This window comes from Psittacula echo, assembly GCF_963264785.1.
Source record: "Psittacula echo genome assembly, chromosome: 1".
Lineage (NCBI taxonomy): Eukaryota > Metazoa > Chordata > Aves > Psittaciformes > Psittacidae > Psittacula > Psittacula echo.
This window is the reverse complement of record NC_137735.1, coordinates 40,342,438-40,369,536: the sequence shown is the minus strand read 5'-3', so window position 1 is coordinate 40,369,536 and position 27,099 is coordinate 40,342,438. Positions and strand designations below refer to the sequence as shown.

Here is a 27,099-nt window from a genome sequence, read left to right as displayed (position 1 = left end):
AAAAACAAAGTTCTTTATCATACTTACTACTTTAGACATTAAATGCTTCTCATTGCTGGGCTTTCAAAGGCTTAGTAAAAGCTATTGCCTAGTATTTATCTCAGCAAACTAAACTTAAGCTGTTAGTTTAGCTGTGGCACCTCCCATTTCCCACTTGCAAACATAATTAGGTATCTATCTAGATTTAGACTTTTAAAAAGGTTGAGTAAAAAAATCCCTGAAAACCAAGAAATCTTATGTGACAATACTGTTACCATCACAAACAGGAACATATCAGGAGCACATGTTCTTTACAAATGCTGCCTCCTCCTCTCTTTTCTGCAGGAATCTATTGGCATGTGTGGAAATAACATTCCAACATTTTTCATGCTGTTCTGCAAGCTGTGTATTTTATGAGAAGCCACTAATACTGGGGCCAGGGGGAGAAGGAAGGAGTAGGGAACATCTGGGAAGACATACCTCTAACCACATCTGTCTAACAGCCAATGTTCCTGTTCTGGTATAGACAGCAGGAAAGGCCCGTGGCCCTGAGCTCTAGGAGAAAAAGTTCCCAAGATTCACAATTGTCAGAGAATACACCAAGGCAAAACTCAGTGACCTGTGCTTCAGGAGCTTGGGAAAAAGAAAAACAAATCCATGAATAATTATCAGCAACTTCAGTACTTGAAATCAGAGATATTTTTTTCACTCGCAAGGTGGTCTAAGTAAATGCTAGCATAAGGAAAACATTGACTGTAGCTAACGGCAGTAAATGTGGGAGAGTTGTGGCTTAAAACATTTAGGCTCCTGTATAGACTCCAGGAGTCAATGGTCCCAGACACTTGTCAGTTTTGTGACGAGCAAGAACACAGAGCACTTCCCTGAACAGGGCTGCAGTGCTCTGGTGGCAGTGAGCCGCTCCAAAACATCAAGAAAGCAACAATCATCATGTACAACATTTTATTACAAAACTGTTAAAAAAGTAATACAATGTAATATACTACAAAATAGAAGATCAGCTATTAAGCTACCTCCTTTGTTTTACTTAGCTATAAAGAAACACCTGGCTATCAGTCACTGAATTTCAACAAAACCATTAAATATGCAGAAACATTCCACAACTTTTTCTTCTTTTTTAATTTTTAACCAAACTGTAGCAGCCCTCAGCTACTACTTACATTAAAAATAGAGGTCTCCCTACAAAGAACCGCATTACCTATACACAATTCTGTACAGATTTTTATACTGAAGCTAACAATGAGCTGCACTTGAGTTCACATTCTTAGCAAAATATTGGATTTTGAGCATAAATCTTTACAGCGGGACATTCATTCATTCCTCATCTTCATCTTCTTCCTCCTCTTCATCTTCTTCTTCCTCCTCCTCCTCTTCCTCTTCTGGCTCTGCTTTCTTCTTAGATCCTGCAGGCCTACCTGGGCCCTTTTTTCCTGCATCACTCTTGCTCTTGGCACGATATGCTGCGATATCCTGCAAGAAAAATGCTGTTTAGTTGCTGATAACATAGCTCTGAAGACAAATCTGTACTGCTTCAGTGATTTAATACTACTTTGCTGTGCAGACCAACTACAGAGTGTGCGGTAAAGCAGGGTTTCAGCCTTGAGACTTTCACACTTAAACCTTTTAGCAAGAAAACACATGATCTGGACAGCTCAAGAATTTCATGACCACAGCAGTTTGGAGCATGATTGTGTAATTTACCAAACAGGTGTTGTGTCTTCTGGAAGTAAAGCATCTTATAGGTAAAATCCCTAGGCATGCAAAAAAACACATCCAGGTTCACTGCAAGGGTTCCAGACACCTCTCACATCATACCCTGCCCTCTGAAGCCTGACAAGGGCTGACATAAAGATGCAGCTATGAGCCATACATGGTTTAGGCGGAAAACAAAAGTCACACATTCACCTCTACAACTTTAGCCATTATTTTATCACTTTGACTGTACCTTTTCATATTTCTCCTTTAATTTTGCAGCCTTCTGTTCATATGGCAGTTTGTCTTTGGCCGACTGTTCAGACCACATTTCACCTAATTTCTTTGCTGTATCTCCAATAGACAAGCCAGGATGATCATTTTTGATTTTTGGACGGTGTTCGGAACAGAAAAGGAAGAATGCAGATCTAAAATAAGAGACAGTGATTAAAGTTAAGTGCCAGACTAGTAGAAATAATACTTTTTTCCTCTTTTTTTGGTCACAGAAACACTCACGGTGGTCTTTTAGGAGCATTGGGGTCCTTTTTCTTTCCCTTCTTCTCGCCTTTGGGAGGAACATAGTTCTTCATCTCCCTGTCATAACGAGCTTTGTCTCCTTTAGCCATTTCTTCAAACTTCCCTTTTTCCTTGCTAGACATTGTCTGCAAACACGTGGAGGTAAAAGCATAAGATAAAGCATCCGGTGACCCACTAACGCCTCAGCAGCAGCTGCCACCAGGGATCTTTTCCCAGCAGCCCGCAGGACAGGCGGGTGCCGTCCCGGCAGAGCTCAGCTCAGCCCGGTCCGGCCCGGCCCGGCCCTTCTCACCTTCCACCGCTCAGAGCACTTCCGCGAGAACTCGGCGAAGTTGACGGACGAGTCTGGGTGCTTCTTCTTATGCTCCTCGCGGCAGGTCTGCACGAAGTAGGCGTACGAGGACATCTTGCCCCGCGGCTTGTTGGGGTCGCCTTTGCCCATGGCGCGGTCGGCGGAGGGTCCCTGAGGGGAGCAGCAGGAAAGGAGAGGCGGCCTGAGGGCGGGAGCAGAGCCGGGCGGAGCCGCGCCTCCGGCCGCTCCCGCCTCTCTCCCCCGGCGCTTCCCGCCCGAGCACACCCCCCGCGGCCGCGGCCCCTCCCCCGCCTCCGACTTCGCTCCCGCCCGCCCCGCCGTCCCTCCCGCCGCCAGGCGCCTCCACCCGCCTCCCGCCGCTGCCGGCCCCCACGGAGCCACCGCCCGCGCGCCAGCCCTCCCCGGTGGGGCCGCCCTCCCCACCCGGCCCACCCGCCCGGCAGCATTCCTGCCTCAGCCCTCACCGCACCGCTCGCCTTGGCAACCCCGCGCTCCTTCCGCGCCCAGGACAAGCGGCGGTGCTCCCCCCTCCCCTGCTCCCTCTCTCCTTCCCTCCCGGAGCCCTCCCCGCGGCCCGGGGTGCATGGGGCCTTGCCTGGCTGGGATGAGCGAGCGTTGGCGGCACGCGGCTGTGCTTCCTCCGCGGCTACCGCTGAATGGTTTCTCGACGGCGCACTTACAGCCTCTTGTTTTCCACAGCTCTACCCGCCACAGCAACTTGACCCGCGGCGCCTGGGAACCCGCCCCCTGCCACAGCGGATTGGCTACCGCACCGGTTCAAACTGCCTGCAGCCCCGCCCACTGGGGCCAGGGCTGTCTGGGATTCGCTGGCTGCTGTTCTGACGTCAGTGGCCGAGCAGCTCCTCGGCTAGGTCGAGCGCAGGGGGGTCGTTAGCGCTCATACTCGTTGGAACCGGTTGGGGTGAGGATAGTGGACGGGGCGGGACTAAGAGCGCTGGGCGGCGATTGGGGGAGAGGGACGGTTTAAAAAACCGCGGGGACCCTCGCTATTGGGCGTCGGGGTCTGCGCGCGTTTTGATTGGGAGGAGCGGGATGCTGTAGCGTGGTTTAAAAATACAAAGGGAGTGAGAAGGACGATGGGGTGTGTTGAATGCGGGTACCCGTGTGAGGGGATGGGTAGCGGTGGGGCCCTGCCGGGGCGAGTGGGGCCCAGGCCAGCCTTGCCGGCGGTAAAGGACAGCTGTCCCGGCCTCGGCATGGTCGCCTGAGAACGTAGGGTCCCATCGGCATTTATGCTTCTTCTGCCCCGGAGAGTAGCTGAGGCGGGCCGTGGCGGTGAGAGCCACCATCGCTCCCTCCCCTCGGGGCGGAGCGGTGGTCTTGGGGCTCTCCGAGCCTGGCGAGCAGCAGCTGCCACAGCTGTAAAACTGGGCTTTAACTTCGGGTGAGCTACCCGAGCGAGGCCTTCTCCAGGGTGGTAATGGAAGGAACCGCCAGCCATCTTGCAGCGGGGTAACGGCTGGCGGGGCACGGGGTTACATGGCGGGGAGGGCTCGGGGTGCTGCCGAGGTGCTGGGCCCGGCTTGCAGCACCCGGCCATCAGAGAGGCCTGGTGTGGAGGGACCGCCTGCTCCTTCCCTTCTGGCTGGCAGGTCTGATGGCAGATGCCGCGGCGGGCTGTGTTGGGAAGGGAAAGTGTCGCCTTTTTGTGTTTTGTTCTTTCTGCAAAGGGAAAGCCGCAGCAGTGAGAGTCCTTGGACAACGCTCAGTCCAAGCTGTGACGCCTGTGATCTGTGTTAATGTTCTTAAGCGAACTGCCAGCAGTGAACCTGGCCCATTCGATTTGGGGATAAAACCGAAGTTTCTGTACAGTCATTCAGTCCGGTTTATCGTGATTTGACCCTGGTTTACACGATATGGGCTTTGCTGATGTTGGTTTTCTTCTGATTGATTTCATCCAGTTCTCTAGCTAACATCGGTTTAGGTAAATACCCTTAGTCATCTGAGCAGCTTCTAACACTTGCTTTTTCAGGTATAATTTATAGCACTGTTGAAAAGCAGGTTATAACTGCCTACTGAAGATGCCATGGCTTCAGTTGAGTTTTAATCACATTAACCTAGCTCAATGGTAAAAAAATGAAACAAAACCCGGAAAGCAGAAAGAATCCCTGAGATATCTGAGTGTGTTGAGTAACTGCAGGTGTGAGAGCAGTCAATATCTTGATCTATTGACTCCCCCCAGTTCCAGATTTGCTCAGTGTAAGCAACACTGAGTAAGAGTGTAAGCAACACTAAATAAGAAGCACTTATCAGGTTCAGTCCTTCAAGCTGTCTGTTGGTATTTTACCTTTTTTTTTTTCTTCCATGTTGATGTATTCACATAGAGTAGTTCACTAATGTAGTAAATGACTCCTTGATCCCTGTTTCATTTTAAGCTTTATGTATTTGCCCAAACTGCAGTCTTAATAGACATACTGTAACTAGGAAAAAGTTAGAATCTGCTACAAAGAGTGGGTAACTGTGAGTTAAATTGTCAGAGCAATACAGAGAGATGTAGTCCCTTTGCAGATGTCAAAGCCTGTCATAAGCCAGTTACCCAAATTCTTGTACTGGCTGCCTTCTGTGGCTATTCCTTTTGATGGTGTTTAATGTACAAACAAAGCTTACACTTACCTTCTAAAATAAACATTTACAGAGGATATTCCATGTTCCAGTTTTTGGCTTTTTTATTACTGTATACCATTCCAGTGCTGCTCAATAGCAAATTAATATTCTCAGTTCTGTGGCACTGAATTCTGTGAAGGAGTTATTTTAATTGTTATGTAGCTTTAAAAATGCCTTTACTTCATACATTACTTGGCAAGCAGTATTTTGTTTGGTGAATTAAACTGTCAGATGGGTTACTCATTGACTTTGTGGTAAACCACCTGTAGATGACAGTTTCTTGCGGAGTGTTTTTTAGTTATAAAGCAGTTTTGTATCAGATGGTAGAATCTTGCAATTCTAGTGTGTATGGAATAGCTATTACTATCTCTGGTGTAAAAGCATTCTTTGTCCACCAGATTTACCTGTAGCTCTCCATACCATGCCATTCAAACAAGTTCATGGGTACTATCTGCATTGTTTACAGCTATTTAAAGGTGTAGGTTAATTCCATCAAAATCAGTTTTACTTCTGAATCCTCACTGATGCAGCTGGGAAAATAATGAAGTGGGCTGCTATTTTTCAGGAAACAAAGTTTTCTCAGTGTCTGTGGTTCTAAAATAGCAAGTTGTGAAGTTTGTCACTGACAAGTTATCAGGATGGCTACACACACACACCCCGGGAATTATTTTTAACAGTTGAAAGGAAAGAAGAATGCTTCTCATTTTATCCTTCCGAATCCATTCTCTGTCAGTTCTTGAACAAAAAAAAAAAAAAAAAAAAAAAAGCTTTGTGTTAAGTTTATTAACATATTTTACTCTTCCTTTTAACATTAATATAACAAGGGGAAAAAATTAGTTTGGAACAGTCTTTTGAAATTATGGGATATAATTGCAGTATGACTTCCCCTGTTGCATGTTTTCATATCTGCTCCAAGAATATGAAGAAAATAATTCTGGAAAAGCAGGTAGAGTGAGAAAATCCAATTACTGCTATGGGGAAAAAAAGGGGACTTGGCTTTCAAATGATTTAATCAGATGTTTTAAGAAAGAAATGGGGTTCTTTGTTCTTTTAAAGATACTCTTTTTCTAGATTCTCTTCTCTGAAAAAGAAAGCTTTTGTACAATTACATATATGCATAGAGGGTTATGTCATGCAATGTCATGCAACACAGGGCAGCGTAACAAACCAAGCAGTTGTACTCTAACATCTGTCTGTCCTCCAACAAGGAAGGCAGTATTGAAAATTTTCCACGCTTGAACATGATACTGGAAGCTTTCCACAGCAGCGCCCATGCTGAAAGCTCCGCGCAAGAATGCCGATGTTAGAAACTTGTCAGTCCCAAAGCCTTCTTCCCAGCACCCTCACACCTGGAAAGTGCTTCTCTGTGCGCCTGGTTCCACAATAAGCTGTCACTGTTTTTTTCATTACACCATTTACACTGTTTTTTTCATTACACCCTTTCAGACAAAACCACAAATTCTGTCTCGAGAAATTCAGTCACTCTTACTCCTCTAAAGCAGTGATCTGTGCAGTATTGACTTCAGTCAGTCTGTGTGGTTAATGTATTAACCGCATGCGGATGACAGTTGTGGGAAAGGCAACTGTAGACTCCAGAACTTGAAGCTTACTTCTTGAATAATTCAGCTCATGACTGTTAAACTTTATAGGTCCCTGGCTTTGAGCCCTTTGGAGTTTCTAATCTGCTCCACAGTTACAATTTTGGGCACTATTGTAAACTTCACTTAATCTTCAGTAAACTGCATGTGAGGAGAGATAAGTGATGTAGTGACTAGAAACAGTGGGTAAAAGGAAGAGAAGAGACAAGGTGGGTGAGACCGGGTTACAGAGCTGAGAAATGGATTTAAAGAAAAGTATGTCACAGACAACAAAAATGTGTGATTGGAGTGATAAAACTTCACATCCTACTGTGTCTCCTGGCTTCTGTGTGCAGCTTCTCTGGGTACTGGTGTCACGGTGGACAAAGCAGTGGAAGAAAATAACAAAGACCTTTTATTTGGATTAATGTTTCCATCAGCGGATCCATTGCAACAGATACCATTCACCTGGGGAAATTGCAAACTACAGTTCCGGGGCCTTAACCCAACCGAACTTCCATTCTGGTATAAGTGTATTATATGGTGACACTGTCAGTTCTAATTCAGTTGATTGGATGAAGAAGCTCTACTGTCTTTACCCAGAGACTCTGCTGTTACCCAAGCTCCTGTATGGAATATTCTTTAATGTAGCCTCAATGGTAGTAAAATTCTTCATTGGAAAGTGATCAATCTGGATTGATTACTGCTGAAAGCGTCTCTCTTATGGACCTGAGAAGTCAGTGTTTGACAGATGATTAATGAAAGAGAGTTAACAGCTGCTCTCAATGTCACCTAGCTTCACTAATGCAAAAGGATGAAAGAAAGAACAAATTTAGCTTTGATCAGCAATTTTTTGATACAGGAAAAGATTAAAATCCAAGATACAAAAAGCATTTAAATAGGTCACTACTTAGAAGAAAGAAGAAAACAAAACAAAACAAAAACCCCACACTTTCTAATGTAAGTTTCAAAGTCTACAGGCAGCAACTATGTTTTTGGCCTATTTTATGTGAGCATCTCATAATAGATACATGGTAGGAGCTTTAGGATGAAAAGCTGCTGAAAAAACAGATCCACCTAGGCTACTGCTTACCCAAGTTCAGCACAAAATCTATATTACTGTAGTGTTCCTGTTATAAGCATTTATTTTCTTTGTACTTTGATAAAAACATATATAACTGCAGCTGCCACAAGTTTGCGAAACTGGTATTTCTGTCAATGTCTTAAAGAATTGCATTAAGATAATAGAACTTTTCCCATTTTGCTGTAACATGCAAATAATAAGTATTTTGTAAAAATTATAAATATATTTACCCTTTTAACATTATAGTTTTATTATGCAGGCTCTTGTAAAGCCTGCATAACCAGTTAAACAGCTCGTAAGCAAGTGGCAGGCTGGTTTAGTCTGAAAGCTCAGGAACTTGTTTTGCCTTTGTGCAGTGTACCAAATACTTAAAACAAAGGTGTCCTACATTAGAGGCTACCTGGGACACCTGTGGAGTGGAGACTGAAACTGCAGTGGTTATATGATAGGAAATAAGTACAACAAATCTCTCCTGGTACTAATGCTGATAATACTAGGAGCACCGGCTGTTCCTAGTCACAGTAATTGTTAACTGAACTTTTTCAGTCTTAATTTGACAAGAACTTTTCTTGCATTGGGTTTACAAGCTCATATATATATATACACACACATATATATTTTTACTTTTGTATTCCTAGACTTAACTTTCACTTGCTTTCTTATTTACATTCAAAGTAATACTCATGTAACATTTTTGCCTCAAGATCCTAACAGAACTCCTTTATATTTTGCTATATTCTTAATCCCTTTTTACGGGTGTGAGAAGAAAGCAGTAATTTGCCTTTGTTCATCCATTAGATAGTTTCACAGGCAGTGTAGAGGGGCTTTAAAATGTGGATAGCTGTAATTTACACTCTGAAATCAGTTTAAATGGGGGGAAAAAAAACTTTTTACCCTTCTGTTACCATCCCCCAAACTCTTACAGCCTTGGTAAGCATTGGTAGTTTACATGACTTACTCTTAAAAAGTAAAATATAATTACTAATGTTGTATCATTTGGGAATTGGAGAACATAGTTCTAGGATGGGGGGGGGTGTCTCTCCTTCTAAGCAGTAAGACAAAGGGTTGGACTGTATCTGGCCCTGGAGGTGTGACATCCAGCAAGCAGGTCTGAAGAGAATGTAGTCCCAGTCCATCTCCCGAATAGTCCAAGCACCCATGTGAGGCTAGCCGCTGGTGCTCATGCTGCCAGAATCAAGTACTTCATAACCCATGGTGACTTACAAATGTTGAAACTTCTACAGAGCAAACCAGAATGTTTTGTTTGTACCAATCTGAGGGACTGCTTTCTTCTGTGGTTGTGAGGGCTAGAAACCTAAAAAACAAGCTGAACCTGGTGGTAGAAGCTGTTTCCTATATAATTGTAGGTCTAAAATTTCTTAGGAAAGAGAAATGATAGTGTGAGTTGACAAGGATGTGTGCCACAAGCTGCAAGAGGAAGGAGGAGTAGTGCCATCCTATCTTGCAGAGCCAGAAGAGAAAGCAGGTTTGACTGGTAACAGCTGTGTTCCTTCTGAGCACTGTGACACTCATTAGCACGTTGGCCTTGCATCCAGGTGGTGGAAAACTTAAATGAATTTCAGTGAGTCTCATTAAACTTAAATGGGTCTCAAGTTTTGGTCATGTGGAGTGCATCCTGTGCTTTTGCTAATGTAGACATTGTCTTGGTAATTTATTCTGGCAAATAGTGCTGTCATACGTGTCAGAGGAATGATCATGGGATACACAGGTAATCTGAGACTAGTAAGAAAACACTTAGGAAATTTTGAAATCGTTGATTGTCATAGACCCTGTGGGATTTTCCAGCAACTAATGATATAAAAGTCTAATTTCTCTAGAACATCCCATTGTATACCCTACTCCATACTGTTAAATGTTTTACAGTAATAAGGAAGGTTGTTTCAGAGATCTTGCACATAATACCAGTCACAGCTAATACTTCTGCTTCATGGCCCCAACTGTTGGGAGGTGGGAATAAATCTTAAGGAAGCCTGATAATAAACCCTTGGGCCCATGATTAACCCTCATCATTTAGTCTGATAGTGTGTGAAGTCAAGAAGAAGCTGTCCCCAGGTACTGTCAGGGATAAACACATACTATAAATGAAAAAGAAATAAGGAGCAGCACAGCTGTGCATTTGAAGAAATAAACAAAGAAATGTCAACTCAAGTTGTTCGTGTCAAAGAAAGGGCAGCTTATTCAAAGTTACCAAAAAACTAAATTGCAGCCCAAACCACGTATTTTCCAGTTTTTAAAAGTTGAAAACAATAATCCTTAAAACCTGTAAACTCTTGACTTCAATGTAAACCCTTGAGAAGCCATCTTGATGAGTAGTACACTCCAGTTCGTAGGCTTGATCATGTTGTGCAATTTTTGTCACTAAATTTATATTAATAATTAGCATTTATATGTTATTAAATTATTGTCATGTGCATAAATATTAAAAGCATAAAACCTTCATTCTCCTTTTCCAGTAGTTAAAAATTTACTTTGTAAAGATATGATTCATTTGGGGGCAGGCTTTCATAACATAACTACAAAGAGATAATCACAGAACAAAGAAGTTAAAGTTGTTTAAGACGTAAAAGATCTGCATTATTATTTTCCCAATTATGACATAATTTACAAGATCATGTAAAATCCTGCTCCAGCAGTCACTTCTGGAGAGAGGTAAGGAACTTTTAGTGCCTGTGGATAGCTTTAATAGCAGAATTGGGTCACATCTATGGTGTTAATAATGTTAATAAAGATTAACAAGCAAACTCTTGGATTAAAAAGAAAACTTCTAAAACCATATCTGTTTAAAAACCAGAATGTTGAAGCTGGAGGGTGGGAGTCTTTTTTTGTGTTCTATGTTTTAGGTATGTCCTTGACCGGATTTCAAACTTACCTTTGAGGCCATAAAGGCTAAAAGTTTTGTTAATATGAAAGCTGAGACTGGAGAACATTTTATGTGATCCTTTTCCCATAGCATTTCTCAGTTAAGGATTTACTGTCAAGTATAAAACTATGATGATATTTGAGTTTGTTGGAGTACAAGCCTGTATCTTTTGCATGGAATGAGCTTTGCAGGAAGTCAGGAAAACATTTAAACCCCAAACCCACATGTAATTTTACTCATTTTATTTTTATAAAAATATCTGTATTAGTATTGGACTCTCTTTTGGTTTTACTGACAGAGCCAAATGCCTTCTAGAGACCTTCTAAGTGATGCATTCTGGACTCAGGTGGAGGAAGCATACTCCCAAGGGGCACTTAAAACCTGCTGTAAACGTCAACAACAGCTGAGTCAGACTGCGAGATACTGCACTCCAAAGACAAGGGCGCTGGAAGAAGCGTCAGGGCTACAGACTTTTCCCATTTCCCTTTCTGTAGAATGAATCCAGATCAGAAGAAAACATGATGGTGTATAGCACCACCATAGTTTCTAGACTGACAAAACTGTGAAGATCGTGTGATATGCTTTATTCAACTCAAAAAGCAAGTGATTAAAGACAGTGTCAAATCTTGAGTTTCTATAAGGAGAAAACTGGTTCACAAGACTGCAGCAAAGAGTATTCAGTGCTTTCTGTGGTATCAGCAATGCATTAGAGACCAGCAAAATTTGTGGAGAAGATATGACAGTTTGTGTTACAGCTAAAAAAGAAATCCAAAACAAACAAAAAAAAGCTGAGCAAGCTTTTTATTTATATTCAATGGATTAAGAAATATCTCTTAAGCAATATACTACATCAGTCTATTATTCATAGCTAATTTTTTATTGCATTATTGCTCAAAATCTCCAGAGGTGAGACAGCTGAGGATTTCAGCTATGGAGTCCTCAGTACAGGAAAGATATGGACCTGTTGGAGAGGGTCCAGAGAAGGGCCACAAAAGTAGTCAGAAGGCTGGAGCATCTCTCCTATGAGGAAAGGCTGAGAAAGCTGGGGCTGTCCAGCCTGGAGAAGACTTCAAGGAGACCTTATTGTGGCCTTCCAGTTCTTAAAAAGGCCTAAAAGAAAGATGGGGAAAGACCTTTTAGCAGAGCCTGTTGCGATAGAGCGAGGGCTAATGGCTTTAAACTAAAAGAGGAGAGATTCAGGCTAGATGTGAGGAAGAAATTCTTTACAATGAGGGTCATGGAATACTGGAACAGGTTGTGCAGAGAGGTGGTGGATGTGCCATCCTTGGAGACATTCAAGGCCAGGCTGATGTGGTTCTGGGCAACCTGGTCTAGTTGAAGATGTCCCTGCTCATTGCAGGGGAATTGAACTAGATGAGCTTTGAAGGGCCCTTTGAGCCCAAACTATTCTATGATTCTATGATAGTTTTCCACTATACATTCCAGCCAGTTGCATTACGCTTTAGAAAAGCACTAACGATGAATTTCATTTGGTCTTTTTCTGACTGTGAGATCTCATGTAGTGTGAAACAAAATGTTAATCAAAGCAATCTAGATGGACAAGTCATCAGTGCCTCTGAAACAAGCAGATGGATATACACTTTTAACTTGGCAGAAGCGGGGCTTGGGAGGAGGAGGAGAAGATGGAGTTAGAAGACGGGTGTTAAAGATTCGGTGGTACCCCAGTGCAGAGCTGGAGGTTGGCTTCTCTGCTTCTGGGCAGTTGTTGTATCTAAGGTATCTCCCTTATCTCATACTTAAATAACTCCCCCACCAACCATTTGTCAACAAAGAACGTCTAAAGTTTCTGTTATTTCTGCACGTAAGAACGAAGCCTTCTAACAGAAGGCCCTTTGATGCCTCCTGTAACTAATGGCTTATTGCGAAAGTGAACTGGCACAAACCGTTAAGGGGCATGTATTACAAAGCTTTAAAGCTTTTACAGTATGCAGGCTTATCGGTTTTAATCCCATAACACCTAGATTATTCTTAAAATACAGTGTTCAGTTCTGGACCCTATTTACTGCTTTAAATCTTTTAATAAGAGCCTGTGTTATCTAAACTCTTTTGTACACCCTTCATTTCCACTGTACAAGGCAGAATGCTTAGAAAAGGAACATTGGCTTCAGCTGGATTTACTCAAAAAACCTGGAAGTACCAGTTCGGCACCAATATCACTATTTTGGTTAAAGGCATGATTTTTTTTTCTCTTACTGTATTACAATAACCTCTATGTGTGCTACAGCTACAGGTTCGGCAAAGAAGAGATTCAGAGCAGCCCTGCAGAGAAGGACTTGGGGGTGTTGGTCAAAGAGAAAATGAACATGAGCCGGCAGTGTGCGCTCACAGCCCAGAAAGCCAACCGTATCCTGGGCTGCATCAAGAGGAGCGTGACCAGCAGGTCGAAGGAGGTGATCCTGCCCCTCTACTCTGCTCTCGTGAGACCTCACTTGGAGTATTGTGTACAGTTCTGGTGTCCTCAACATAAAAAGGACATGGAACTGTTGGAACAAGTCCAGAGAAGGGCCACGAGGATGATCAGGGGACTGGAGCACCTTCCGTATGGAGACAGGCTGAGAAAGTTGGGGCTGTTCAGCCTGGAGAAGAGAAGGCTGCGTGGAGACCTCATAGCAGCCTTCCAGTATCTGAAGGGGGCCTACAAGGATGCTGGGGAGGGACTATTCATCAGGGACTGCAGTGACAGGACAAGGGGTAACGGGTTAAAACTTAAACAGGGGAAGTTTAGATTGGATATAAGGAAGAAATTCTTTACTGAGAGGGTGGTGAGGCACTGGAATGGGTTGCCCAGGGAGGTTGTGAATGCTCCATCCTTGGCGGTGTTCAAGGCCAGGTTGGATGAGGCCTTGGGTGGCATGGTTTAGTGTGAGGTGTCCCTGCCCATGGCAGGGGGGTTGGAACAAAATGATCTTAAGGTCCTTTCCAACCCTAACTATTCTATGATTCTATGATTCTAAAGCAGATTAAGTTTTATTATACAATTAACTATCTGAAGTTACATTTAACTATCCTAGCGTAAAACATATAAAGAAGTGAAAAAATATACAGTCTGTAAGTAAGTCCCAATATTCCTGTTCTTTGAGCTCTATGCTTTAACAGATTTGGATGATAAATTGGAGGTAGAGCAACAGTAGGAGGCAGTAGCACAGTTAGTTGGTTAGAGGCAGTTGGTTAGTTGGAGGCAGTAGTAGTTAGTTGGTTCAGGAGTGGGAAGGGAAAATCAGAAATTCAAAAATCAGATAAAAGAGAGACCAATAAAAAGAATAGGACTTGTTTCTGACAAGGAAGGAGAGGTTTAGTCACTGTTCTTTATCAAAGCCCATGCATGCCTATCAAGTTCTTTTACCAAAACCATCAGGGCATGCGGCAGAATTCATGGAATTTTAGCAGTACTTTAAAGTAATCTATTTTTCATTTGAAAAATCTGAATCAATTCAAGTTACAATCCAAAGCAAAGAAAATGTATATTTGCTGTGGAAAAATGTACACCAATAGTTTTTCTCATTATTTTATTTGCTAACATGATAATTTCAGGTGCTGCACACAAGTGCGCTAATGTGTGCTGTGGAAGAGTTGTCCCCAGTTGAACCTTATCATATGAAGATGTACACAGTTACAAGCCACATTTGCACTCCATGATTAATTACTAATAATACGTTTGCAGCACGCCTGCAATATATCCTAGCTGATGTGTCTGGTATCATTCTTCTCTCTCAAATTACAAAACACATCAGTCAAGAGCCAACAGGAGCTGGGACATATGGCATCTCAGAGTGGCACAAGCTGCCCAGCTCCACCTGTGCCTGGCCCACCTCAGTGCCAGGAGGGGCCACTGAGTCCCGCCAGCTTCAGAGCATGGGAGCTGTGGATTCAGGCACACTTTTTGGGATGCTGTAGCTCCTGCTCCTACTGCATACCACTTACAACTAGTACATGCTGTGGTTTTGGCACCTATGAGGGATGTAGATAACTGTTGCCTTCTGTATGATTCAGTTCTGCTTGTGTGCATGGCCCGTAAGTGCTACTGATATCTCATGCAGAGTTGCTGGTTTGTAGCTGCCTTTGAACTCATTTAATATTTAATGTTTTACTCAAATCAGTATATTGTTGCAATGCTGCATGGTTTTATGTTTACTTAAAATCTCTCCCTATATATGTTTTAGTTATACCTGAATAATTCTACCAATTACTACGAGAGCTTATGTTATAAAATAATAATTTTAGATGACAAACTCTGCGACAACTGATCTTTTTTTATCTCATGAGGCCCAAGCTTCATGAAAGTTTGCACATCCATCCTATAGTAAGCTTGATACTGCCTGGTAAGCCCATCTAGCTGCAGCTCTTTGTATTTTCTGTCTGCAGCTCTTTGTATTTTTTGATCCCACATATGACACAAGACTAAAAGTGGAATGATTTCTTTGTTACTGTAAGCAGGGGTTCATACCAAATGAGGCGATAATTCCCCTGAATGGGTCACACGGTCCTGCCCTTCTACTGGACCTTCCTGTGTCCTGGGACATCACGCAACTGAGCAGTAAAGCACGGTTAAACTTCACTGATTTTCCTGTCACTGGTCTAGTTGTAACACAATCCAGTTTGCCGTGCAGCCACAGAAATGCTTTTGCAGGCACAAAGGACAGGGCACAGGTGTGAAAATGAGCAGTTTACGGCAGAAGTAGAACCATTATTCTCAGCCCCACAACTGCCTTATTGTGATCTAATCATGAGACTATGATACTCCGCTACTTGAAATTCCACTTAAAAATTAACATTCTGGCAAGCATGGCTGGGTAACATAATCAGGCTTTTAACCGCTCACAAACTGTACAAAGAGGATCAGAAACATTTAAAATGCACAAGTGATCTTTCCATTGCAGCAAATCACAGCAGCCAGACCCAGACTGACATGTTTTATGCTTGCAGTAAGGTCAACTATGTCTGAAGAAATGAAAGGGACCTCTAAAGACATAGCCTAAGAATCTAGAAATTGCTACTCAGAATCCAGATTTCCACTGAAGAATTCCTGGAACTCACCTTTGTCCCACTTTCCCGGCTTCTGCTTCCTATGTTTTTCTTTAAGGCCCACTATCATTGTTACTGATTTGGTTTTGGGTTGGGGTTTTTTTTGTTTTGTTTTGGGGTTTGTTTTTTTTTTTTTTGTTTGTTTTTTTTGTTTTGTTTTTGTTTTGTTTGGGGTTTTGTTTTTGTTTTTTAACATTACTATATTTTTGAAAGCGTGCAATCACAAGAAACACAAAGTGAGTTAAACTTCTGATGCCAAAGACTGCACAGCAGCAGAGAGTGGAATTAAACCCAGGCACTCCACATGGTCTTCAATTAAACAAATCGGGAGTCGGTATTTTTCCCACCTCTTACACAATTCCCTTCTCTAACGCCTGAAACGTGACTTCTAGGGAACTGCTTCAGTGACTTTATGCTGAGTTTAGCTTCAGTTACTGTATCCTTCCTTCAGCTGCAACAGTGGGTGCGTGAAGCAGGATCTGCCCTTGTTCTCTAATACCAGGTTATGCAATCAGATTAAGGAGCCATCTGCAGCACAAACCAAAACTGCGCTATAATCGCGTTCCCGGCTCACGCAGAACTTTGGCTTACGCAGGATCTGTGTCTCCTCGAATCACTCACCGGCCTCCCCGCTACTCCTCTCATCCTCCTGCAAGCTGGAAACGCAGGCCAAGAGATATGGTCAAATATTTCAGTGATTAAATCATTACGCTTCGAGTACGGTCAGCTCAGATGCCGCTTCTGAGATTTAAGGGAGTATTTGCGGCCGTTCAAAAGGAAAGCAAAACCTCACCCTTTACTGCGTCTCCTTTGAAGGCGCTGGAAGAAAGAGAGAAGGTCAGCTTGCTGCTTCTGCCGCTCTGCTGTCGACAGCTGAATCGTTGCATGGCTTAATGCCAATGCATGTCGCTCGTAGTTTTTGTACTCTCAAAACGGAAAATAGTTGCTTTTATCAAGTGTTTTCACAGTCTGTTTTAGCTAGCCGTGTGCACAGCAAGGTCTTGGTTCACTAGTAGCGAAAACGGTTCTGCATTCTTAGTCTTTTTTGTTGTTAAAAGTCATCTTTATTAACAAAAAGCTCTTTTAAATGACAAAGTGGAAACTCGCAAGTCCTCTTTGTTTTCAGAGATCTTTACAAAGGAACGCCAGGCGGACCCCTCGTTGCATGTGGTTTAAAAACATATTTAAACAAAGGCCGGAGCTCGGGCTGTTCTCGACTCAGAGCGGCACCCGGGGGCTGCGACCCGGCTCCCAGGGAGCCACCCGTGACAGAGGGATCGGCGCGGCGGGAGCCGCTTTCCGGCAATGGTTGACAGAAAGAGTGTAAAAGGAAGGAGGCAGCGAGGCAAGAAGGGACGACAAGAAATTAAATCCCAACTCGTAGAAAATCCTGGACAAGTGGCCCGGGTGGCGGAAACACCGGAGCTGGAGCTAGCGCAGAGGGAAGCAGCGAGGGGCACCGCCAGAGTCCGGACAAGGGGAAGCGCGGCCGCCCGATGCGTCCTTGGCGGAGGCACGTTTACGAGCTCGGCGGTGCGGAAGGCAGCGCCGGTTCCTGCCCGGCCTCTACGTTCCGCCCGGCGCCTTTCTCGCCTTCCCGCCTCCGGCCGGGCTGAACTGTCCGCATAGCTGCCTTTCAAATCCCAACGGCCGGCCGCGACAAGGGGGGGAACGAAGGGGAAGAGAATGAACGGGGCCTTTTAAAAAGTGGCTTGAGCAGCTGCCACCCCTCCGCACGGTGGAGCACAGGGTGCGCAGCACGGGCCAGGGCGGACAGGAGCAACCAGCTGCCACCAGGGCGGGACGGCCCCGCCGGCCTGAGCACCGCAAAGCGGCACGGTCAGACCCCGGCACTGCGCGGCGCGCCCCCCGCGGTCCCGCCCGCCCGCGCTCCCGCCGGCGTCGCGCAGCAGCTCGGGAGCGGTAGTTCTCCCGCCGCGGCGGGAGCGGAGGGGTCGGTGGGGCAGGACTGCATTTCCCGTGGCGCCCCGCGGCGGGGAGCCGGCATGCGCGGCGGGCGGGGCGGGGCGGAGCGGCGGGCAGGTTGCTGTTGTTACATAGGAAACAGCTGAAGAGTCTCCACATGACAGGGGGGGAAGGAGGAAGTGGGGCGACCCGTGGGGCGCCGCCGCTGCTGCTCTGGTAGCTGCAGGGTTCGAGCAACGCAGCCGACGGGGAGAGCCCTTCCCGCGACGTGCGGACTGGCCGCCCTCGGGGGCGAGTTTGCACCCCGGTGCCGCCGCTGAGAGGAGGCGGACGAGCGGGCAGAGAGCGGGAGAGCGCTCCCCCGGGCCGCGGCGTCTCGCCGGGGAAGTTCGGTGCGGGGCGGGATCCCGCCTCCTTCCCCTGGGCTTCCCGCCGGCTGCGGCGGTGGCGCCGGGCATGAACGGCTTCGCCCCCGAGGAGGTGACCCAGCGCGGGGCGGACCCTGCCGCAGCCGCTGCCGCTGTGGTGGGCAATGCGAGTTCCGCCGTGGAGGTGCCGCCGCCGCCGCCAGCGCCGCCGGGGCTGGGTCCGGCCGTAGCCGCCGCCGCGGGCTTGGTGGGCGCCGGGGGTGCGGGTGGCCCCGGGGCAGGGCAGCTGTGCTGCCTGCGGGAGGAGGGGGAGCGGTGCGGCCGCGCCGCCGGCAACGCCAGCTTCAGCAAGCGGATCCAGAAGAGCATCTCGCAGAAGAAGGTGAAGATCGAGCTGGACAAGAGCGTAAGTCCGGGCAGGGGAGGATGCCACTCACAGGGGCCGGGGCTGCAGCGTGGCAGGCGGACAAAAGCGGCCGGTGGGTCCCGGCGGTGCGTGCTTGGGCAGCGGCGGCGGGTCAGACCCCAGTCCCCACTCCCTCCGGCGGGGTACTCCCATGCCTTAGTTGATTTGGGGGCTTTTAATAAAGTTTAGGTTTGATTTTGGTTTGGTTTTTGGCGATGGGGAAGTGGTGTTTCCCCCTTTCGCCCCTTTTTCCGTAGCACGGTGGAGTTTGGCTAGCGCTGCAGGAGCGCGGCCTGAAAGTACTCTTCCTTTGCAGGAGGAGCAGGGGGAGAGCGCTGGCCCCTCCTGCCTGCTCCTGGGGTCTCCTTCCAGCTCCCAGGAGCGGGGGGCACGGGCTGCGCTTCCCCCAGCGCAGCTGGAGCGGGAAGCAGCGTGGCTGGGCAGCGCCCCGCCTCCCCGGAGCGGAGCCCGCATGGCTCCCGCCGCGCTAGTTTGTGTCTGTTCCTGGCGAACGCCGCGCTCGGCTGCTCCGCCTCGTGTTGCAATGTTGCACGTCTCCCCTTGCCACTGTATCTTCCGCTCGGCAGCCATCAGGCGCAGCGCGGCTCGACCCGGCACGGCCGGGCACGGGAGCGGGGAACACCCCGTTTCGGAGGTGTGCTTGCTCTGGCCCCGTACCACAGGTTTTTCCGGCGTGGGGCAAGGTTGCTTAAAATGTGCGGTAGCGGACGTGAGTACTCGCGTCTCGGCCCGCGGGACCCCTGCAACCACCACAGCCCGGGCCGGGAGTGCCTCGCTCCGCAGGCGCGATTCCTAAGCGGGGTCCGTGCCTTCTTTGCCGTGAAAGTCGGTGTTGGTACGTGCTGAAGTGCTCCCCAGAGTGTGCAGGCCCGCACAAAGGGAAACATAAAGAAAGGGAAAAAATGCCCCAAAAAGTGTGTTGCTTGACCTGGCTAGGCAGTGGAAGTGAAACAAGAGGTGGGAGGCTATAAATGGGAAATTGGAGCCGGCATTTTGTCCTCCAAAGAACACCTGAAAGCTCGTGTTTGTTTGCTTCCCGATCCCCGAGTTGTGGTGCGTGGCTGGAGGGAGGGTTGTACGCTTGTGTGTCTGCAGCCTGTTACTGCTGAACCAGTAGATCGCAGCACTTCGGCTTCCCCTGGCCAAGCCGGTGGCAGTGAGCTGCAGCACAGCACACTGTTGAGAAGAACCCGGTAGAAAGCCTTTCTCGACGCAGTTAATGTGACTGCGGTTGCTGAAGGGTTGTCTCTGTATGTGCATTTATATTGTCAGTGGGAGATTCTGACGTGAGTTTGACTGAAAGACGCCGAATTACTCTTCCAGGCAAGACATCTGTATATTTGTGACTTCCACAAAAACTTAATTCAGAGTGTGAGAAATAGAAGAAAGAGGAAAGGCAGCGATGATGATGGTGACTCACCCGTGCAAGACATCGACACTCCAGAGGTAGCTAAGTAGTTGTTTGGTTTGGTGGGGGGTTTTTTTCCTAACTGTCCTGTTAAGCTTGTTGTTAACGACTACCAAGTCCACACGGACACCACTTTCTTACAGCTCTCTTTACTTTGGGACGTGTGGGAAAGACTCTTGATTCACTCTTAATAGAACAAAATCTCGCAGAATCTTACAGTATATTTTCTGTATTAATTGTGCATAGTAGAATGAACAAGAGTCTGCATGTGATTTTTAAGTGTTCGCTAGTTCTCTCAGAAAACAGCTGTTTCCAGCTTTCTTTTTGGTGCTTCCTCTCCAGAGTGGTGCTTTGCCACATAACAACAAACTCTGTCTTCACAGGAGTTGACAATTTCAAGGGAATTGCACACGGGGCTTGGGGTATTGTCTGTGCCCCATCCCTCTGATCCTTTACTCTGTGCTCAGTGTGCTGGAGATGGCTCTTGCAGTTACTCTGTTGCCTGAGTCACGTTAAACACAGTTTAACAACGGTAGGTCTGTGTTTTTACCTTGTTGTTGGGGGAAGAGACATTCAGGGAGTTGTGCTAGACAAGAAGGTGGTGTTTTTCCCACCTGTTTTCTCCACTGCAGACCAGTGAAACTTCACCCATTAAAAAAGTGAACTGCAGTTTTAAACCATTCTCAGAGCACGGTAGGAGAGACTGCACCAAAGGCTCCCTTTTTTTTTCCTCTACATGTGCTCTGGATTATTTCTGCTACAGCCTGGCTTAGTGGGTGCTCTTCAGTGTGGTAATTCTGAGCAGAGGCTGTCATGCCTGCCTGGTCCTTTCTGAGAGAGATTTTTAAAGCATTCAAACACTGCTCCATAATTGTTAATTTAATGGCATCCTTATGGTCAGCATCTGTAGATAGCAGCAGCATAAGTGATGAAACTTTGTACAAGAATCTGTGTCTAAAGGCACGTGGCTCCAGTCCGAAGGCTCTGGCTAAGAGGATTTTAAGGAATTGGGAGTAGTTTGATGTTGGGCTGTGTTGTTTGTCTGTTAAATATCTGGGACTGCTTCTTTGAGAGTTCTGTCTGAAGCTAATGATCTGTGTGACTTCAGGTAGCTCTCTGGCACAGTGGTAATCGCAGCTCGCTTGCAAGCCTGTTTTGTTTTCTCATGAAAGAATTATTAAACATGTCACAACTGATGGATATCTCTAGGACAAGAAGGCAAGCTTTTTCTATTAATGGTACTACTGAGGGAAATAAACCTGCCTGGGAAGTATTTTTGAGGAGTTTCAGCTGGTCATTTGGATAAGGGCAGTATGTTCATCCCACGTGATTACTGCATGCGTTAGGTGCCCATTGGCCCTTGATTTTCTTTATTTTCAATTGTTATCCAGTCTACTAAGGAAAAAGTAAAAAAAGTATCATTCTTCTGAAGACTTGTAAAGCCTTCCTGTTTCCATCTCAGTCAGGACCATCATTACATGTTAGAAGTAGCTCCTACAGGAGGGGAAGAGGCTTCTGCAGTACTGGTACCTTCTGTGACTTGATGGAAAGCTGCCAGTACTCCTCTGTGTGATACTCTGGGGTGTGGATTCCCCACTGTGACTTGGGAAGTGGAATTTGTGCCATGTAAGCTTTAGAACACCAAAAGATACCTACCCATCCTCTGTCATGGAAGGCTGCATCACATAAAGTCTGGCCAGATTATGTATGTAGTATGATAAGTATGCAGTAGCACTGCTTTTCTTTAAGTGTTCTATAGTGAGACTGCTAAATGAATTTAAAGCAAAAGCAATCTTTAATGCAGTGAGTTTGAAGAATGCTATTGTAATTGCCACCGATATAGCAGGCTTTCTCATTCAGCCTGCTTTCTCAGCTTACTTTCCCACTCAGTTATCTGGTTAAGCCCTTTTCCATTGTCAAGGAGGGTGAGAGGAAGGTAAGCTGCTGCTGGAAGAAGTGACTGTTGATCAGAGTTTATGGGATTCAAAACTGGCGGAGTACTGGGTTACGGTTGTGTATTTGTGTCCCTAAGAGGACCTTGTGCAAATCTCTCAACTGTCCACTCGCGCTGAAACACAGTTTGGCTGGTTACACCCATGCACATAACTCCTGCATTGTGCTTATATAGCAGGAGTACATTTGGAGAGCAAGAACAGCTGTTTTCTTCTCTCACCTCAGGCCAAGAAAAACTTTGCACTCTAGACTTTTTCCTGATTCTAATACATGCTATTTCATGGTGTGGATGTGCCATATCTTGCATGGAACTTGTGTTAAAAAAAAAAAAAAAAAAAAATCAAAAAAAAATGACAATATAGGGCCCTCCTTTGACTCAGCATCTTCATAGATGCTATATGAAAGTTGTTACTGGGCCTTGTGTTGTCATGCTTGAACTGGGGAACAAACAGAAAACCCAGTGAATTCTGAATACTGTCCACAGCTAAAGGACGGCAGAGCCATGCTTGGTAACGATAAAATGCTCTTAAACTGAGGTGGGGTGTTTTCCTTTCTGCTGGAAGGTGCAGGGTGGAGTTTGTTTTTTGTCAAAATGAGATCTGCTGGGCTGACTGTTTTCACTTGTGTGTCTGTGAGATTCCAAAATGTTTTTGAGAGGCAAACTAGAAATGATTGAATCATTTTCAGTTGCATTAAATTTCCTCCCCTTCCCCCTCCTTTTCTTCTAGGTTGACTTATATCAGTTACAAGTAAACACACTTCGAAGGTACAAAAGACACTTCAAGCTACAGACCAGACCAGGACTTAACAAAGCACAGCTTGTTGAAGTACGTACGAGTGTTTGTTCCATAATAGAAAATGCAACTTGCCATAGCGTGTGGTTTTCTATACAATGTGATGCTTGCATAAAGAGCATGTGTAATCTGGCTTTTAGGAGAACAAAAGGGAACTGCTTATCTGGTTTCCTTCACTGGCCACAGCTCCTGAGCCAAGTAAATCAAAAGTAAAAGTTTTTTCCAGAGGTGGGACTCTTCTGAAAGAAGCGTGTGCTGCTTAAAAACATGAAGTGTTGAGTTAGAGCAGTAAGATGATCTGCATGTCCCTGAGTATCATAGAATCATGCATTTACAGTCTGTGCATCAGTCACGCCTTCACCTGAAGTGTCCTGCTGAAAGAACTAGAAACTGAGAGGTGGCAGCGAAGTTCTAGCAAGGTTCAGAGTTTGCTTTAGAAAGCTAGTTACTGCAAGCATGTTCTGCATATGTAAAGTACGTAAACCTGAAAAAAACAGGGTTCTACTAATAATTAATTCTGTTGATTAAAATCGCTGGGATCTGCTATCAGAAAAATGGAACTTTATGAAATTAAGGGTTTTTATTAAGATCCTAAAAGTGCTGGAGCTGTGCGAGTACAGCTGTACATAAGCATCTTTGCAGCTTAAAAGTATAATTTTAAGGAATTCTGTGCTACAAAGATGCAGTTACAGCATGCTGATGTAAATATGTGGGGGAACTGGTGTTGTGGTTTAAGCCACGACAGCTGGTTGCCCTCTTCTTAAAAGGGAGGTATAGCAACTGTTTTTTCACTTCTGTGCAGAGATACTCAGTTATACTCCAGTGCAGATATTTTGTTGGTCTGTCCCTTAATTTGTGTGGATTAAAGGTGAGATTCTTAAATATATGGGAGATCTCAAGGCTGAGCTGCTGCCACTACGAGTAAGAATGTAAAATCGGACTTCTGTTTTCTTGTATGTGAGTTGAGGTACAGCTAGCTTTTGAATTAGCAGTAACATGATTTGAAAAAGCACAAGCTGTTTTTGTTCTGCACAGCTGGCATTTTTAAGTGTCTGCTTTAGGTATCTCTCTAGATATTTGCACTGGGTTATTCTTACTGCATGGTGTGCACCAGCAAAGCTGCTTCTGTCATGTGCTTGGTTTGACTGACATGCAGGTCTTCGTGAACATTAGCTGCAGAACTTGTGTAGTTTACAGTACATGTGGTTCCTTGTAACCTATCCTAACATACCATAGATGCTCCTCTGGCTGTTACTTAAAGTTCACCTCAAAGGACTCTGTCAAACTACTTCTTTGTGATGTCTTTTTTTTAGGAAGATGGAGTTTAGAAAGCTTCCTAACTTGTTAACTAGGCTAAACTTTATAAACTTTATACCTATATCCTATATGGCTTGTAGTATATAGTGGTAGTTAAATGAGCAATTCCATGTTTCTTGCTTGCTAATTTCAGTCTAACAAAATATTCTGCAGAAAGCCAGAGGATAGACTTGGGCAGGTAGAGTATTTTGCATGCTTTCTTTTAGAGCTGATGTTCATTGTGGTGAAGGCAAAGACTTCTGGAATGGAGTGGAATAACAAAAAAATGATTAAAAAACTGTTTAGAAATTGTCATATTTTAGTGTTCCAGCACAGTGAATTTTCAGTGATAGCATTTTGAAGATCTGAATGTTCACTTACAAATTTTGAAGATTCTTGAATTGTCTTGGATGCTTCTGTCTGTGACTTGATACAGACATAGCCTCATGCCCCCCAACCTGAGTGATGAGCAATAGCCTCCCATTTCTGTGCCGTTGCTCTGTTGATATTCTACAATTACTACTTGCTTTATAGTTTTATAGTTAAACTACACAGATGTAACAATACTCCTGTGCTTGTTTTGAGAACTCCATCACCCCCTAATTTGGAAATTAGGGTATACAATTTGCTATATTTAGTGCATAATTCTCAATGAAATGGTTCCTGTTTATCTTTTTTATTACTATTAAAGACTTTTGAAGAGAGGTAGCTTTTTTTAAGCTGCTTGATTAATCTTTTAAAGTTTAATGTAGTCAATTTCAGTCTGAAACTTCAGTTACTGCATATGGGAGTGGTTATTTAATTTCCTTGCATTCTTCCTTTATAGATAATTGGCTGCCACTTTAGGACAATTCCAGTGAATGAAAAGGACACCTTAACATATTTCATCTACTCGGTGAAGAATGAAAAGAACAAGCCAGATCTAAAGATGGATAGTGGGGTTCATTAGACGGAAAAGGTTGGGACTGAGACTCAGGCTGCAAATCAAAAGACTGAGGTTTTGTTGATATGCAGAAGCTTTCTTTGTAACTTTTTCTTCCCAGAGACTTTGTCTCTGTTTTATTTTTCATAACCTTGCTGATTTGTTTGAAAACCATCTCTTATGAAACAAATTTCCTCAGCAAAAGTATTTTAAATAAATATCACTGATACTGTTGCTCGAGTGGGTGTGTCTGTAACTTATTGAGTTACTTGTACCTAATAGTTAAGCTTTGACTAACTATGTAATAATATTAAAATATTTTTCAATTAAAGTGTGCCAAGAATATATTTATGAATGTACTTCAAGTTCTCATGATGCAATGCCTTTAAAAAAAACCCCAAAGCTGTAGCTGACTTGGCAATAGGTTCCTTTTCCTAAGGTAAAAGGCTTTAAATTACAGCTCCAGTTGTTAAGCTGGGCAGAAGTGGTTGAATGACATTTTATTTTTCCCCTTGAAACAGGAATTGATGGGGGCTTTTCTGTTGCGTGTATTCATCTTGTCACTGCTGGGATATGTGCTTCCAAGCACTGAGGCCTTCTTGCTCCTGTATAAAATGGTGAAAAAAATGCAGCTCTGAAATTTCTAAGCTATAAGTAGGATGAAAAGACTGCTGCAGCTTACTGTGCTGAGAAATCCTTCCACTCGGTAAGAAATCCTTTAGCTGCTGACTTCTCCATTCGTCTACATAGACTGCTGCTAAGAACTTAATTGGAGAATGGAAGATGGAGTCTATGCTGGGTCAATATAGTATCTTCTAATAGGCTTACTGTTTCTTTTTCATTGCATGCATTAGCTCAGGCCTGTTAAAAATATAAAAACAAAAAACCCTAAACAAAACTTATGATAACACATATGAGAAATATCCAGCAATACTTTTGCTTTTAAGTGAGTATCTTAGTAAAGTCTGATGTTGAACATGATATTATGAATGCCTTTTTATTGTCATTTAACTGTTGTGCCAGTCTAAATGTGTGGTGTGTGGAATATGATTTTTCTTCTTTAAATGACACATAAATTGAAGAAAAGGTGGAAGGGAAACAGTTCTTAAAGCAGAAGAGAACACAGCTTCAGCTTTTTCAGTTAGCATTTGTTGCAACTCTTAGCCATAGCTAATGTTGAAAAGGTTTTTCTTAATTTGGGCAAAAAGGAGAAAGCCATATTTGTGTGGTTTAATTCGTTCAATGTTAACCTTGTGAGTGTTTTGAAAACTACTATTTTGCTGGCATCACTATAACTAAGATGCTGCAGTGTGCTTTTTCTGACCTGTGGCAGTTGCATTGAACTGAATGATGATAAACCATAAAACCTAACCTCAAACTGGCTGCCTTCCCAGTAGCTCTCAGTGGTCTTATTTCTTTCACTTGCAGTGTCTTATATATTTCCACAATAAAGTTCTGCAGTGTTGGCTGCAGTTCAAGACAGTGATACCTAGCTAGTAGCAGCTAAAATTGGTATTCCTTTGAAGAGCTGTTTTAGTGCCCATTTCACTAGAGAGACTGTGAAGTTTGCTAAATATCTGCACAAATTCAGCTTGTCACATTTAAAGTATAAACAGCCAGGCGAGCCTGGCCCTGGGTAGGACATCCAAAGGACAAAAGCTTTTTCTCTTGAGTGCCTGGCAGGGGTGAGTGTTCTCACCTAGGCCTGGCAGGACACATACAAGAAGCTTTGGGAGGAAAGGAGAGAAACAAAAGCAAGTTTCTATGGGAAATCAGTCTTAAAGTAGTACCCTAAAGTGACCATATCCTGCTACATGTGGAAAGCAGTAGAATTTTGCTCCAGTGGATTATGGGTTTTCCAGGAGGGCGGGAGGAAAGTGACTGAGAACCACCTACTAACTTTACCACCCAGATTTACATCTGCCTTATTTTTTTTGCTACTGCTGCTTTGGAAAGCTGTGAATGCCAGGCATATGTGACATGATTCCTGTAGATACTAGATGGCACAACTGATAGAAGTTATGTGCCCTTGTTGCTGCTAGAAGGTTATAGAGGACTTTGCACAAGAGCAGATACCATGTGTTTTTTTTAGCAGAGCACTGACTTTAGATATTTTGACTGTGAGTTGTCAGATTTATGGGGTTTTTTACCCTTAATTGACGATTTGGTAGGAAGCCTAAAAGACTTGAGAATAATTACAGAAACCAGGCTTAAAAAGCCTGGTGACACAAACTGTTTGTTTAACAGTCAGTAGCC

At 44.6% G+C, this 27,099-nt stretch overlaps 2 protein-coding genes across 3 annotated transcripts; one reads left to right on the top strand and one right to left on the bottom strand.

Annotated features, from left to right (window-relative positions):
• Window positions 1–1,179: 1,179 nt before the first annotated feature.
• Window positions 1,180–3,264, bottom strand: HMGB2 (high mobility group box 2). Its single transcript, XM_080624329.1, has 5 exons — window positions 3,135–3,264; window positions 2,519–2,689; window positions 2,206–2,351; window positions 1,943–2,117; window positions 1,180–1,467 (listed from the first exon to the last, which is right to left on the bottom strand). Exons 2-5 carry the CDS (start codon window positions 2,666–2,668, stop codon window positions 1,312–1,314), a joined length of 627 nt encoding a protein of 208 aa, XP_080480455.1. The 5' UTR covers window positions 2,669–2,689; window positions 3,135–3,264; the 3' UTR covers window positions 1,180–1,311.
• Window positions 3,265–17,797: 14,533 nt separating this feature from the next.
• Window positions 17,798–25,693, top strand: SAP30 (Sin3A associated protein 30). 2 transcript variants are annotated; one of them, XM_080620051.1, is made up of 5 exons: window positions 17,798–18,449; window positions 19,794–19,916; window positions 22,560–22,658; window positions 24,748–24,879; window positions 25,365–25,693. In XM_080620051.1, the coding sequence occupies exons 1-4, from the start codon at window positions 18,132–18,134 to the stop codon at window positions 24,868–24,870; spliced, it is 663 nt and encodes a 220-aa protein (XP_080476177.1). In that variant the 5' UTR covers window positions 17,798–18,131; the 3' UTR covers window positions 24,871–24,879; window positions 25,365–25,693. The 2 variants fall into 2 exon arrangements, with proteins under 2 accessions (XP_080476177.1, XP_080476176.1); XM_080620050.1 differs by lacking the exon at window positions 25,365–25,693 and having other exon boundaries at window positions 24,748–24,981.
• Window positions 25,694–27,099: the final 1,406 nt, after the last annotated feature.

Coding starts and splice junctions, on each gene's coding strand:
- HMGB2 (XM_080624329.1), bottom strand. CDS start 2,668: ATGGGCAAAGGCGACCCCAACAAGCCGCGGGGCAAGATGTCCTCGTAC. Junction 2,352..2,518: donor AGTGCTCTGAGCGGTGGAAG/GTGAGAAGGGCC, acceptor ACGTGTTTGCAG/ACAATGTCTAGCAAGGAAAA. Junction 1,468..1,942: donor TAAAGGAGAAATATGAAAAG/GTACAGTCAAAG, acceptor TTTTTCTTGCAG/GATATCGCAGCATATCGTGC.
- SAP30 (XM_080620051.1), top strand. CDS start 18,132: ATGAACGGCTTCGCCCCCGAGGAGGTGACCCAGCGCGGGGCGGACCCT. Junction 18,450..19,793: donor AGATCGAGCTGGACAAGAGC/GTAAGTCCGGGC, acceptor TTACTCTTCCAG/GCAAGACATCTGTATATTTG. Junction 22,659..24,747: donor ACAAAGCACAGCTTGTTGAA/GTACGTACGAGT, acceptor CTTCCTTTATAG/ATAATTGGCTGCCACTTTAG.